This window comes from Paramisgurnus dabryanus, chromosome 4 (assembly GCF_030506205.2).
Source record: "Paramisgurnus dabryanus chromosome 4, PD_genome_1.1, whole genome shotgun sequence".
Lineage (NCBI taxonomy): Eukaryota > Metazoa > Chordata > Actinopteri > Cypriniformes > Cobitidae > Paramisgurnus > Paramisgurnus dabryanus.
The window spans coordinates 5,157,571-5,173,764 of record NC_133340.1 but is presented as its reverse complement, the minus strand read 5'-3'; the positions used below and the strand labels follow the sequence as shown (position 1 = coordinate 5,173,764).

The following is a 16,194-nucleotide window of genomic DNA, read 5'->3' as shown; positions in this document are numbered from 1 at the left end:
TTGAAGAAAAATACCCATATTTAAGAGTTTATAAAAAAAATAAAAATAAAGATAGAATGAAGCGTTTTTCCCCCCATTTTGTTTGTTTGCCTGTTTATTGTTTGTTTGAAAGTAGAGGGTCCGTCTATTCTTTCATCAGATATATTTGTATGTTTATATATTTTTAAAAGAAATTTTTCCTGGAAGGCATTTTATGAATTTTTTGTGAAAATCACAAAAAAAATTATATATTATAAAAAATAATAATAATAAGTTGGCGGGGAATGAGTTCCAAGTTACAACTTTAGCAGTGTTAAATTGTTTTGCTTTGCATCATTAAATAATAGTTGGAATGAAATAGCAATTGTTGGAATTAAAATACCTATTACATTATTAACAATAATGCAATATTGTAAGGCAAAAAAAGTTTAAATCAAGGATTTAAAACAAAAATTTATGTCAATTTTAAGAATAAATGTTGCAACTGAGTTACCCTACCGGTCAAAAGTTTGGAAACAATTCCTTATTCTTTATTTATATATTTTTTCACATTTATAATAATAAAAAACTACGGAGCCCCTAAGGGGACATGGAGAAAAAAAAAAAGTTTAGTTTCATGTGCTCACGTGAAACTTTCATGTGCTCACGCGAAACCTTCATGTGCAGAATTTTTTTTAAAGTTTAGTTTCGCGTGCTCACGTGAAGCTATCGCGCGAGCACGTGAAACTATCGCGTGCTCACCTGAAACTATCGCGAAAGTTTCACGTGCGCGCGCAATAGTTTCAAGCAAGCACGCGAAACTAAACTTTAAAAAAAAATCTGCACATGAAGGTTTCGCGTGAGCAAATGAAAGTTTCACGTGAGCACATGAAAGTTTCACGTGAGCACATGAAAGTTTCACGTGAGCACATGAAACTAAACTTTAGATTTTTTTACTCCAATGTCACCTTAGGGGCTCGGTAAAAAACTCATCAAAGCTATAACATAACAAAAATATAACTGTGAGGAATTGTGTTATGACTAAAAGCATCCCAAAAAAATTCTAAACTCTGATATATTTTATCGTATAATTTGCAAATTCTTACTCATGGCATTTTATCAAAAAGCTTCTTAAGGATTCAAGAAGCCTTTAGATGAAATGTGAATAATATCGAAGGAGTTTATTGGCTGCTTTAAAAATAAAATAAAATAAAAATAACATCTATTTGAAAATTATATATTTTTAAATAAAATGTTAATTATTTAATCTAATGTTAAATTTATTTTTGTCTACTAAAGTCATTTCAAGTAATTTCATTTAAACACAGTACACCTTTGGATTTAAATATTTTTAAGATCATGAGAGACTTTTCAGTCAAGTGGTTCCAAACTTTTGACCTCACTTTAAAAAAAGTTGGCTCAACTTAAAAAAGTAAGTTACCTGGTTGCCCTAAAATTCTGAGATAATTCAATTAAAAAAATCTTAGTTACACAACAATTTTTACAAAACATTTTTGAGCTAATATTTTCTAAATTGAATTAATTAAAAATTTTAAGGCAAGCAGGTAAATTACTTTTTAAGTAGAACCAACAAATCATTTAACCCTGGAGAACCCAGGAAGATTTTAGATAGCAGCAATTAACATTTGCCATATTTGACCCCGTGGGTCCTAGAGGGGTAAGTGTACACACTAGCTAGTGGGCTACTTTAGGACTTTACATTTCAGTTTAAGAAAGAACTTACGAATGGCTGGTGCAACCCTACCCTGAAGCCAGAGCCTTACACAAAAATATCAGTAGTGAAATCATTTCAGAGTCTGAAATATGATTTTTTTGTCCTGTCTAGTTGTACACGTCTTTGAATGGTCCATACCAGAGTTTGAATATTCCCCCGTCCCCATTCTTCGTGTCCATTTGCATCATAAGTACCAGCTGTAGCTGTTTACCCCCATAGCCAAGAAACCACTTATAAGGAAATGATGCTTTTGATTTGTCAACAAAACTTGCATGCACCCTATGTTGTCTGCTGCAGAAGAGATGCGAAGAATGCTTTCCAATGGCAAATATTCTAACACATGCTATGAGAAATTAGGGCAGCACTTTATTTTACAGTCCAGTTGTTACATGTGCACACTACCGTGTGTATAAATCTGTAACAGTGTGTATCTAACCCTAATCTTAACAAAATAGGTAAAAGGATTCACCAGTGTTTTGTTGGGTAAACACACAGTAAGTGCACATACTGTAAAATAAAGTGCAAGAGAAATGAATACATGTGACCAGGAGCATGCAAAGGTTGTACCTCGATAGGAATCCACCTTTAACATTTAAGACGAAAAGCTGTCATACTAATTCCAAACAATATGCCATTCACATCACCATGGACCACCCCGGACTCAAAGCGTGTCTCACTTGCTTTTACACCAACCGATCAAATCAAAACCAACCGCTTGCCGAACCAAAAGCCCAAGTGTAAAAAACACCATTATTCGGTTAAGCAATGTTTTACATTCATAATTCATGATTCTAATCAGTGTCGTTCATGTTTACAGCAGTTAAATGGCACCCTTTGCAAAAATCGAGCACATCATGAGTGTTCATCAGGAGCACCTGCCTGAGTTACACAGAATGAGATATATTGACGAATGGAGTCAAACATGAAACAGCACCATGGCACCTCACTACATGAATTTGCCCTTATATCCCTTTAGATAAGCGCACACCTGGCATGACCTAAAAACCGTTTAGGTTCCAATGATAAAGTTCACTAATGGCACATTGGGTTTAAATAAATTGATTCACTTAAAAATAAAGCAAGAACACACTACACCTATAGATGGCACATTAGGGCTTTCTATGATCCTGTTGAAGCACAACAGATCAACAAAAATGAAAGCAAAAACACCTCGAGTTACTCTGGTCTTGGCAATAGGACTGAATGGTGACACACATGGTGCAGATGAGCTGATGAATGAACATCTTGCAGGTGGACGAAGTTTTCATGGTTACTGGCTTCTTCAGTCATATTTGTACTCCTGCTATGGACACGTGATAGCTGTATGTAACAGTAGTTTCTATGGAGACAAGGATATCGGTAAGCCATGTCCGAAGCTGGTGATTATGTTGAAATTGTCCTGGTAATATGGTTGACCGATGCGTTCAGTTCAAAGTGAACACTAATAACTTTATCTGTCTTCTTGTAGGTCTTGGGGAAGCAATCGCGTTTATCACAAAGCCACTCACACATTTACAAACACACAGCTGTATAACTTACCCCAACATAAATGTGCATTTTAAATTTGTGCTGTTTGGATTTAACGTTGATTTTACGTTGCAGGTTGCAAAACAAGGCATCCCCCACCTGCAGCTCTGTGCTCTGAAGGGAGAGAAGACATAGTCAGAGATCTTCTTGAAGTTTCGTTTGTTTGGCAAGAAGGAGAACACTGTCTGACTGCTTTTCTCAAAGTTTGGTTAGGTACAGTCTACACACTCCTGTATTTGATTGCCTCACATCTAATCAAACAGATGTTCCCCCATCTCGATATGATTGACTGGTGGTTGGTGTTCAAACTGAAGAGGACGTGTTGATTCTTCCTCGTTTCACGGAGGACACGATGACTCGATCGGTTTGAAATAAACAGTGAACCTTCAGGTGGCTCTGACCTCGACCCAGCAGAGTTAGCACAAGCCATCAGCCTTTACATGAAGGATTTTGGAGAAACCAGGTCTCTTCTTCAGCGCCTGAGAGAGACGGACAACAAAAATACATTAGCATGTGTTGAAATGATCCCCTTCATAATTTTTAGGTAATCTATTTCTTTAAATAACACAAAATGTATTTATTTTTAAATCTCAACCATGATACTTTTGGTGCTAGTTTCACAGACATGATTTAGTTTAATTTATTAGGTCATTTAAGAAGTTTTAACAAACATCACTACAGGTGTGCATCTTAAGACAATGTCACTGATATCTGTTAAAATTAAACAGGACAAGATTTTTTTAAATGAAAGCAGCTTAAACATGCAATTTAGCCTGGGACTATGATAAGCCCTGTCCGGGAAACCGCCCCTTAGAATTTCTTTAACTGGACTTTCCATTCCAGATGCTTTTAAATAACACTTTTCTTGGATTGTATTAGTGATCGTAGAAACAAAGCTTTTCGAAGCTTTGAATCAATTGAACCAACTGCTTCGCAAAATGATTCACTATTTCGAACGTTCCAAACACCATACACACTGGCGACACCTGCTGGTCAAAATGTGTGTAAAGGCAACGAGATATTGGCCCAAACATAATCACTTTCTACAAACAATTGCAAATATGTTCACAACAGTGTAATGCTTTCAATATAATTTATAATATCATAAAATATTAGTGTTACTGTGGTATTTCAGGTGATTACATAGACCTAATGATATGGTTTTTCAAGTTCTCAAAATGTTCCCAAACAATCGGCCTTGGTTTTTAATGTCACTCATTATACAAAACACTTTAAAGGGGACATTTCACGAGATTTTTATAAGATGTCAGATAAATCTTTGGTGTCCCCAAATACGCATATAAAGTTATAGCTCAAAATATCATATAGAAAATTTATTATAGCATGTTAAAATTGCCACTTTGTAGGTGTGAGCAAAAATGTGCTGTTTTGGGTGTGTCCTTTAAAATGAGCTGATCTCTGCACTAAATGGCAGTGCTGTGGTTGGATAGTGCAGATTGGGGTGGTATTATCCCCTTCTGACATCACAAGGGGAGCCAAATTCCAATGACCTATTTTCACATGCTTGCAGAGAGTGGTTTACCAAAACTAAGTTACTGGGTTGTTCTTTTTCACATTCTCTAGGTTGATAGAAGCACTGGGGACCCAATTATAGCACTTAAACATGAAAAAAGTCAGATTTTCATGATATGTCCCCTTTAAATGCAAAATTAGCATTCGTAATATTAAAACAGACCCGAAATTAGTGAAGCATAATAGACACTGATTCGTAAGTTAATATTTAGATCAACACCCCCTAGTGGTGAACCATTAGAGTTTCGAAACGTTTCCAAATTGTTATGACGTAACAATGCCTTGTTTGATAAAATCACGTGACTTGTCGAGTTTGAATCACGCTCCGAACCAATGATTCGAAACACATAATTGGTGAATGTTTCAAAAGCCTCACCATGCAGGTTTTTGAAAGCACTAGATTGTAGACACGGTGGACACATTATACTTTGGACTTTTAACACACTTGGACTTTTAGATTTGTTATTCTATTGTGTATATTGTAAATACACCATTCTTATTTAATTTATTTCTTTTGTCTCATCCTTTTAACTAATTTAATTTCAAACTTTTAACTTTTGTAACTCAGTTAATAGGGCTGATCATTACAAAACAGATTCTTATTATGTTAGTAAGACACTGTCCATTTGTTCTCTACATTTTTCTTCGGATTTGTTTGTAACAGGGCAACACATGTCTGTGAGTAAAGTTTTTGTTTATCCTGTCTTACTATTGCATTGTTATAGACCAGGTATTATATAACACTGTTACCAAATAATAGCAGTGGGTGTCTTTCATGCGGAATGCCCAAAAACAGTGTTTAAAGATCAAGGCAGTGGAAATAGAGTGGAAAATATCCGCGTTTTTAGGTGAAAACCTCTCTAACTCTATAAGTGGATCACAGATAATAGTACAAAATAATAAAAAAGGCATTGCATGACCCCTTTTTAAAATACACAGCTTAAATCACTGAGGCTATACAATTATGGTCACAGCTCTCACAACATATATATTTTGTACTTGTTAAGAAAGTTGATACAAGAGGGAGCAATGCACTCTGCCATCCACAGCAACCTATTTCAGCACTGTTTGCTGTTAGTAACTTTCAACTCGAATTTTAATGTGGGCTAATCCACCTGCTTCCCTTCCTATTCCAGCTCATCTAGAGGCAGAGAGGAGGCAGCTTCCGGTGCCCTCAAAGAAACCATATGCATGAGATGAATCACTTTCATTTGACTCATGGTTCCTCATTAGTGATGCACCGGAATGAAAATTTTGGGGCGAAACCGATACCGGAAATTCTGCATCCACTTGGCATTAGTTCTGATAACAAAATGACAAGTAAATTACCTTTGTTCATATATCATATCTAAAGCATACCAACTATAACCTAATGTCACTGTGTAAAATAAATGTATACAATGTTAGTCCTTGAATCTTGCCTGGCTGCCAAACCTCTCCGCACAGTTGTGTTTAGGGTTGCCAACTGTCCTGTACTATCCGGGACGTCCCATATTTTGAGCTTTTTGAGTTTTTTGACTGCTACGCTGATCTACCCAGTGACTGATACTAGAGGCTTTTCAACTAAATGTGGTGCCACAAGAACCAGGCGGCAGATAACATCAAAATCCCACCAGAGCTATTCAAGAAGTCATACAGAGACGACTGCTATCGAAATGCTCTCACGGTACTTTGATGTCATCCACCTGTTATTTCTTGCAGCGCCACAAGCAGCAACAGCAAAAAAAAAAAACAACTTGAGAATGTTCTCCAACACCTTTCATCCAATCAAAGACCCCTTCAAGCACAATCAGAATACGTTTAAGAGGTTCAAATAATATGATTTCATGTTTATATAGTGGGTTATTTGGCTGTTTGTGCATGAATAAGATCTGCATAGTTACAAAGTTCGTTCTCAATTCTGAAGAGATCGCCGATCCAGACCTGCCTAATTAACTCTTTCATCGCCAGCGTTTTTCATGATTTTCACCAAAGTTTAATGCCTTCCAGAAAATGTTCTTCTTTAAAGCGTAACTAAACCCCTGGTCAGAGCCTGACTCCACCCACTGCAATATTTGAAAAATGCAAGAAAAGTGGGCGGATCCCAACGGAGATAGAGGGGACGAACTAAGTGTGTGGTGAGATCGTAACAAGGGCGTGGTGAGCTTGAACCTGCTTACGTCACAAGTCATTTCTTGGACCCAACATCCAATAGGAAAATTCAACTGCAGTAGCCACCGTTCAACCTCAAGAGGGCAGCACTCAGACGTTTTTACACCATATATTGTAGTATTGAAACACTTTATATCCAAATGTCAAAAAAACTTACTAAAATCAATGAACAGCACTAATAAAGCATCATTCTTACAGATCATTAACTAAAAAAAGTTGGTTTGGGGTTTAGTTACTCTTTAAATATATAAACATACAATATACCAAATGAATGAACAGACCCTCTGCTTTCAAAAAAAAAAAAAAAAAAAACGTTTCATCCTACCTTCAGTGGTTCTTTTGTAATCAGCTTTTGAATATGGGTAGCTTTCTGCAAAAACACCACATTTTGAGCAAAAAGCAGAGATAATTCCATATTTGTGACGGACTTTTCATAGAGATCCCATTCAGAGCGATATTTAAAACAGACACGGACATGCAGCCGCTTGCCATAGGGCAATACTTCCGGGTTTAAAAAGTTGCGGCCACCTGGTGGATAATAGCGGTATTGCGGAAAGACGGAAAATCTGGTCATTGGCAGGGAAGAATTTTCTTTTGATTGACAAGATATCTCGTCAATGGCGGCGAAAGAGTTAAGCGCCTCAATCTGTAATGTCCCAAGGCATTCCAACTTTGCTAGGAAATTCTCAGATTTCTGATTCACAGCCTGTAATTGTGTTTAAATTAAAGTCACAAGTTTTTTGTTTTAGACAGATATTAAAGGGGACATATCATGAAAATCTAAAAACCATGTTTAAGTGCTATAATTGGGTCCCCAGTGCTTGTATCAACCTAAAAAATGTGAAAAGGAACAACCCAGTTAGTTATTTTTAATAAATCATTCTCTGCAAGCATGTGAAAAAATAGGTAATTGAAATTTGGCTCCCCCTGTGATGTCAGAAGGGGATAATACCTGCACTATCCAACAACGACACTGCCATTTAGTGCAGAGATCAACTCATTTGCATTTAAAAGGACCACTCATACCACTCACGCCAACATTAGTAAATTACGTTGCATGAATACTTTAATTAATCTCCTCCTAAAAACGTTGCGTCTGAAACGGAAACTCCTAGAAATGCATATGCAATAAGATAATAACTAGACCGCAGTGCTACTGATCCAACCCTGGCAGTCGTCATTTATTGACAAAATGATGGTTTATGCTGGCGCAAGCTGTTGGTAAATCTGCCCCTTAGTCCTGCACTGAGCAGTTTTTCGTTGGCCTTCACTTCTGAGACCTGAAAATAGAAAACATCTGCTTTGATGATCCCATACCTGGAGCTTATTCACCATTTCATCAAACAGTTTTCTGGCCTCAGGACTGTTGGGGTCTTCAAAGTAGTCTTCTATACCAATCTGCACTACAATGGACTTTAGGTTACGACACACACCTGTGAAAAGAGAAGAGAGTGGGCAGAGGAAAAAAAGAAGAGGGTTTCTTTCACAGGAAGTGTGGGAGTATTTTATGACTCAAAATGTAAAGCTCCAATTCTTAATATCTGGTGAAATTCAGCTGTATTAAAATCACAATGATATTGAAATTAAAAACTATAAAATTAAGTCCCCCTTAAATTAATCTTTAATCAAAAATGCTAATCTCCCCCCTTCATCAAAACGTCCTCTCTTCACTTCCTGTTACAAGGAATGCCACGAGGATGGGGCTATCGAAGATCCAGTTGTTTCTGCTCCGGAAAAGAAAACAGGATTAGCATTTAACAACATGGCCCAACTTCTAACGATCCAAATTAGTTCTCACAATCAGATACATGTTTGTGAATATTCAACATGCTGTCTAGATTATAAAAAACTAGACAGATTTGGGTTGGATATGCCAAATATTTGAACATATTTGCTCTCTGAACAAAGCTTTTGAACACTGAAACAAATATTGTGATAAAACGAAGGTAACAAAATTACCTATAGCGTGATAGTATGAGGAGATTTTTTTATTTAAGAAACTACTTTGAAATGCCACTTGAAATTATGTCAAAAACAAATCAAAAAATTAGGACAAACAGCAAATTGACTGAAATTATAATTAAAAAATGCGGTAGTTTCCCAGACAGGGTTTAGTTGAAGCCTTGTGTATAAGGACATTTTTACAGCGAAAAAAAAAACTGGTGAGCATATTGAGACCAAACAGCAGTACTGATATATGTTAAGATACATCATTGCAAGATGTTTTTGAATTAATAAGCCCTGTCCAGGAAACCGCCCCTGAGTGTTTAAAACATCTTTGACATCAAGATTTAATTAGGCTGATGTTTGACGTAACTAGTTAAGGATAAATAAAGTACAGATGACGAATCAGTATGTGAATCAGCATTTGGACTCACTGTTAAAGTGCAGCAGGGCTTTAGGAGTAACAGGAGTGGATGTGAGCACCAGCATCTCCAGACCTTTCAGTCCCTCACGACACATCTCAGCAGCCACTTCCTGATTTATCTCACTGACGTGGTCCAACTCTAATACCTGCAGTCTCATGCAGTTCCTCGCTGAAGACACGCACAAAAAGAAAACCAAGAAAATCATTGATTCAGACTCTGATGATTTTTTTATAACAGCTAAATGCAGTCGGGAAGTCTTGTGGTTTTTATAAAGGTTGAAACCATTCTGTAAGTTTAGTCGGTACAGTACAGTACTTAAAAGCTGTTGAAAACATTTATTTACAGTCAATTAAACACATTCCTCTGGTTTAATCATAGCAGCATGTTATTGTTAAAGTTTTATCTATGTATCTCTGTGTCCCACGGCGCCATGCGAATAGCATGTACACGCTCTTTAGTTAAAGGTGCAGTGTGTAATTTTTGAAAGGAACTCTTGACAGAAATGCAAAATAATATACAAAACTATATTATCAGGGATGTATAAAGACCTTTTTATAATGAACCATTATGTATTTATTACCTTAGAATGAGACGTTTTTATCTACATACACCAAGGGTCCCCTTACGTGAAAGTCGCCATTTTGTGCCGCCATGTTTCTACAGAAACCCTTAACGGACAAACTTTTTTACTTAAGTTGTCTCCGTTGATGACCTGTTTTTCCGGTGGCGGCTACCATAGTTTCTCTATGAGTTTCAAAAGCGAGAGGTGAGCTGTGGACTGAGCTGTTGCTTGCAATTCGCTACCTCACCACTAGAGGCCGCTAAAATTTACACACTGCACCTTTAATGTCTAGATAGTAGGATATAGAGTAGCCATGTAGTGCTGATCTGAGAACAGCTTTATGAATAATAATGTTTTGATTTAGTAGAAAATGAAGGGAAGCACTCATTTCATTCTAACTTACCCAAAGAAGCCAGTCCCTGTATGCCACAGCCTGCCCCGCCCACACCCAGAGCTCGTAGGTGTGGCCAGCATCTGCCAATCGTCTGTAGGCACCTGTTACTGAAGCGTGCTGGCTGCTGGCTGCAAAAAAAATAGTATATTATGAATAATAGATAATAGTTTTCCTCCCATAAATATATCAAATTTTATTTTTGGGAGTGAATGCAGTTGCTAAGGACTTCGGTTTTGCGCGTCCATGTGAGGGGAAGTGGCGTCTCAATTATCATTTTGATCAAGGGCTAGGGATACATAGCCCTTGAAACAAAGTGTAATAAGGACCACACTTGAAAGAGAGGGGTAAACGTTAACGTGGGAATTTCTCAGGATTACCGGCATCAACATTTTTTACGGCATTTTTTAGTCGCACGAATGTAAGAAATTTTATTTTCAGTGGTTTAATTGATATTTTATTATGACACTCATGTTTTATGATACTTTTAATAAAATGTTCAAGCATTTTTTGTTTTGAATCGCTAGTTAAGCCGCTAGCTAGCAGCTAAGTTATGCACTATTTGTTGAGCTCAGCTCAGGCAATCGATATCACAACCTGAGACAGCATCTTCTTTGTTTATGTCAAGTTGTCGCCTCTGTTGACACAGCAGCCAGTTAGCGGCAAGGGGAGATGACGCAAACGGTAATCGCGTGGCATCTCATTTTTAGAGGAACGATTTGGCCCTTTCCCTTCACTTGGTTTCGAGGGGCAAGAGAAAGACGAAGGGGTAGGGGAAGGGGTAAGACAAAGAAATGAGATTGGCCCATAATCTGTAATACCGTGCTTATCCACAAAAAAACTGAAGCAAAAAAGTATTTACTAATTTTAAACTGTTTTGATAATCGTTCTGATTGTGATCTCGAACAAAATTCCTTCACAAAAATGCAATTATTTTAACTTTTTGCTAAAAAAATTTGTATTTTTTAAGAAAATTTCAAATTTTAACCCGTTTGGTTTGTTTGTTTATTGTTTGTTTGAAAGCAGAGGGTCTGTTCTTTCATTTGATATATTTGTATATTTATATATTTTTAGAAAAAAAATTCCTGGAAAGGATTTTTGGCATTTTGTGAAACTTTTGTGAAAATCACTAAAATGCTGGGGGGCAACTTTTCAAAAAATGGCTGGCAGGGAATGAGTTAAACAAAACAGCAAATATGTGACACAGTCGATGCTAAAGTATTTTTATAATTTACATTCTGTGAAAATATAACACTGATATCATTAATATTGACTGAGTAAGGTAATGTCAAAGATTGAAACCCCGTGTGAAATCAATGAGTAAAAACAAACTTGATGCCCCTATACTCTCATAATTCAATGAGACTTTAGCCTGGATCTCACAGATAGGATCACATATATGTGACTGTCTTTAAAAAAGATTTTTCTGTATTCTGTCTTACCATGGATGTAATGGTGCCACTTGTAGTGAAATGATGTCTCTGCAACCAGCTCCCAATGCCCAGATAACCTCCTGTCCAACAGGGTCTGTGGCACTCCTAACACACATATGACATTTGAAAAACCAGTGTGAGACTCAGACCTGATCTTTCTCTTCCTGTCATTACATTCCCAGTTTTGATCGGTCTGTAGTAACAGAATATCAAGACACGATAACAATGATCCTTTCTACGTAATGGGATCTATATGGTTAATAGTGTATATGTATACATTTCAAAAGGCACAAATATAAATAAGTGTGACTTTGTTTCTCCCAAGTACAAAATTCAAGTGGCATTGAAAAGTTGTTATGTATGAAAACTGGTTGTCTGAGCCAGTTATACATACCATTGCAATAGTCATGGGTTCAATTCCAGAGAATGCACATAATGATCAAATAAACGTATCGATTGAATACAAAGTCGCTCTATATAAAAACGCATGCTTAATGCACACAAATTTAGCAAAATATAAGTAATTTAGTGACCCCTTGTGGACCAACCTGTATGTGACGGCCTGTAACGCTCGGCAATAACAGCTGGCCAACCACAGCGAGCGATCAGTCAATAGATTGGGACAATGAGACACCTTCAGGATGAGTAGATTACTGCCAGTAGCTTTCAGCAAGGCCTCCAGACCCTCCTCAAGACAGCCACTAAACAAAAAATGTAAAGGTCTATGTTCAGCCAGCATTTGTATATTTTAAGTTAGGTCTTCTTGTCATTTACACATCATCATTCATGTCGTTCAAAACCTTTGGACTTCTAACACGGGATGCAAATTAAAAAAAATGCTGATAACTGCCTTTTTATAAGTTAATGAGGACTGACAGTGTCGATCACTAATTTTCTCCTCTTGTGCTTTACAAAACCAAAAAATTGCATACATGACAGTCAGAATTTTTATTAACATGTATCTCCAATGTGTCTATTGCAAACACACTTCTCCAGGGGCTTCTGACTGTCACTCCGGATGAGGCGAATTAGCAGAGCAATTAACAGGCATCTCATTCTGCTCCGTTCTCAAGCCGGACAAACACTTCACACGTGTCAGATTGTGCAAGCGAGCGTGTATCTGTTTGGCGTGAAAGCGCAATCAGGAATGAGTGCAAAAATAGCTCTGAGGGAAGGCGGAGGTGTGCGGAGCTGTGGGAAGCCTGCCGCCACGCGATCAGCGTCAGGTTCAGTACAGTGCAATAAACACCAGGTGCGGTGGGACGCTGTGGTTACCGTGTGCTCTTCAGATATTCCTCCTTTGTTTCCTTTTTGCCCCTCTGTCTGGGTTTGAGATTCTGGAGGATCAGGGAATGGGTCTGTGTGCACCACTGCGACAACGTGCACAAAAACTAAAACACAGCGAGAGAGAGTCAACTTGGCTTTTTTACCAGTCAAGAATGCAGATAAATAACAGATAATGTTAATGTTAGCGTGAAGTAAGATGTTTTTAGATCATTTGGTGCATTTAAAATATACCTAAAAAGTCTTAGTATGAATACTGTTGCTAACCTTTGAAGAGATGCGAGCGTTCTCCAGCAGCACTCTGGTCCACACTGCTGGATGGCGAGCCACAAACCTCCAATCCCGGCACACCTCGGCAGCCCGCATGAGCGTTTTAGTGTCTAGGTAGGTGAAGATGCAGAAGAGAGCGGCACGCATCTTCAGCACCTCAGGACTGATCACCTCACTGATTTTAGAGGGACTTTTGTCGTGTCGGCAATGCTTATATCCTCCTTCAGAGAGACGAGAAAGCGAGAACATAAGAAACAATGAAGAAGATGAAACACATTAAAAGGAAACAATGAAGAAGATGAAACACATTTAAAGGAATGTTGCACTCAAAACTGTTTTTTTTTATTAATTCTATTAATATCTATCTTTAGTGAATAGTGTCTTATTAATATATTTTCTTTCCATCCACAAATGTTATATATGGTTTTGGATGACTTGGTAAATACAGCACAGGATGCATTTCAGTACTGTTACTTTCTGAGTAAAATATCCACTTCTGCTAAAACAATATGCTAAATTATTATTTTGTGTTGCAGTTAGGTAATCATGGGTAAATAATGGCAAATGCATATCTCACATGTAAGGGATAATGTATAAGCAGCTGGTTGTTATCGCAGAATTATTACACGGCTCTCTGGAATGCTTGATTCTGATTGGTCAGTTGAGACATTTGCAGGTTCGTTCTTTTCAAATAATAACCGCTCCAAAATAATAACGCATAACCGGACTACTTGCACGAGTAAAATCGCTCCGCGCCAATAGACCAATTTCGTGTTTGCAAACAGAGATGACGTTTTTTGTGGGCGGAGCCAAACTGGTTGCAGAAAGTGACTGCTCCGCAGTAGGGTTGTGAAGTGTTTTAGCATTAAACCGTGATTTTTATGGATCCGGTGTTCTGTCGAAGTCTGATTCCTTTATGTTTCCCTTTAGTGCAATGTTTCTTATAGCGTTTTAATCACATTACGTTTATTTTTTTAGATAGATCAAAAGTTTAAATGGCTTGGCTACTGATATGCATGTATGTAATGTATATGTATTGTTCTTTTTTGCTAAATCAAATATTTTTACAGTCTGAATCGCTAAAGTACATGTAAAAGCAATACTAACATGTATAATATATAATAGCGTTTATTAAATATTTCATATTTTACAGTTTTTATTATTTCTTCCTTAATAAATTATAATTGTAACATGATAAAAACGCTATAAGAAACACATGGAGGGAACAGACTTCGACAGAACACCGGACATCTTCTCTACTTATTTTCTATTCTAATTATTAAAAGATTTCCAGATGATTTCCTCGCTCCATTCTGTCCGTTTAAGGGCTTATTGTAATCATAAACACCTACGTTTATCTTCAAATGATGTATTTGACGATGGTATTCTATAAAAATGAAAGCCATCTTTTTTGGCATTCTTATTCTGACACTTAACAGCACAACCGGACATTTTCCAGTGAGTTATCTTGCTCTTTTCACTCGTGTCTAATTCATTTCCACTGTTTTTCTGCAACCGCATTGCGCGCGCAGCTTGCAGTGACGTAACTGTGACGTCTACTCTAAATTGGTCTATAAAGATCAATAAAGATTACTGTCTGTTTGGCGCCATCTTGTGACAAACACTCGACAACCACGACAAGACACAGAGAGCTTACTGAGACTGAACTTGACAAAATAGAGCATGACAGCTACGAAGCCAACACACAAAAAATACAGAATGGGCATTAAAACTTCTCAAAGACTGACTAAAAGAGAAAAAATGGAGACAGACAAGTATAAAGCAGAGGATCTTAATAAGGTATTACGATCATTTTATGCATCTGTGCAAAGTTTCGCGGAAGGATAAAAATGTTAATTTAAAACAAATATGCCAATAAAATGTTTCAAATTCATATTCATGTCCAGTTTTTTTTCTTATGTGGCAAGTAGCCGTGTAATAAGCGGGATAATGTAGAGGCAGCCGGTAGTTATTGGGAAATAAGCCCCGACAGTGTGATCAGGACCCGACGCGCTGCTACAATAACTACCGGCTGCCTCTACATTATCCCTTACATAAACCCCGACTGTGATCAGGACCTGACAAGAAATGGAGGGTCTTGTATCAAACCTAAGGGGCTTATTTCATGATAACAACCGGCTGCTTGTACATTATCCCGCTTATTACACGCCTATTTACCTCGTAAGTAAGGTAAGGAGCATTAAATATTTATTTGAAATATTTTATTTGCTCATTTTTAACAAATGCAAAACGTTTACTTTCAGTAATCACTTGTAAATATAATGTCATATATATTATTATAATATTTATATTTAATTTTGTGTGATGTTAAACTGTACCTATAAAAATGACAGGGTCTGTGTACCCTGTGTTATAGTTTTGAGTCTGGCCAATAAGAATCAAGCATTTCAACGAGCCGTGTAATATATGACATTAATACAGCATTTAAACAACATGCTAGAGAATTAGCATTGAATTCTTTATTGACACTCGCTTGTCACTATTTGACTTGTAATTGTTCGGTACTGTTATTTTTAATATAGTAACATCATGTAATGTTTTTGCTACTGAAAAATTCTCCACATGCAATTTATTTTCACATATAAATGCCATGTAGAACACATAACATTTTTATCAATGTTTGAATTTGACTCATTTTAACATTTATATAAATATAATGTAATGCAAATACAATAGCAGCAAGGTGACACAAAGATTAAAACGCATAATTATAGTGAAAACAAAGTACCCTCAATTATTGTGATGTCCCTAAACATTAAAGGTGCTAAAGAATGCATTGAAATAATGTGTTAAATTGCTCTCTGATATCTACTTAGAAAGTATGTGGCTATTACGTGCAAAAAGTATCCAGAAATATTTTTAAATGTCTATTTAGAATTAAATGGTCCATTATTACCTTATTTGAAAGGGATATGAATAATAATGTTGAGCTCTGCTCTGATTGGCTGTCAGTCAATAAG

The 16,194-nt window shown here is 36.9% G+C and overlaps 1 protein-coding gene across 1 annotated transcript in view; it reads right to left on the bottom strand.

Moving 5' to 3' along the window:
- Window positions 1–2,564: 2,564 nt before the first annotated feature.
- fbxo41 (F-box protein 41) overlaps window positions 2,565–16,194 on the bottom strand; it is a 50,415-nt gene continuing 36,785 nt past the window's right edge. Inside the window, exons 6-13 of the mRNA XM_065265473.1 lie at window positions 13,211–13,434; window positions 12,935–13,050; window positions 12,208–12,360; window positions 11,669–11,764; window positions 10,239–10,357; window positions 9,283–9,441; window positions 8,222–8,337; window positions 2,565–3,699 (exon numbers count right to left, since the gene is read on the bottom strand). Coding sequence (XP_065121545.1) covers window positions 3,637–3,699; window positions 8,222–8,337; window positions 9,283–9,441; window positions 10,239–10,357; window positions 11,669–11,764; window positions 12,208–12,360; window positions 12,935–13,050; window positions 13,211–13,434 — 1,046 coding nt within the window. The 3' untranslated portion in view covers window positions 2,565–3,636. The remainder of the gene's footprint in view (window positions 3,700–8,221; window positions 8,338–9,282; window positions 9,442–10,238; window positions 10,358–11,668; window positions 11,765–12,207; window positions 12,361–12,934; window positions 13,051–13,210; window positions 13,435–16,194) is intronic.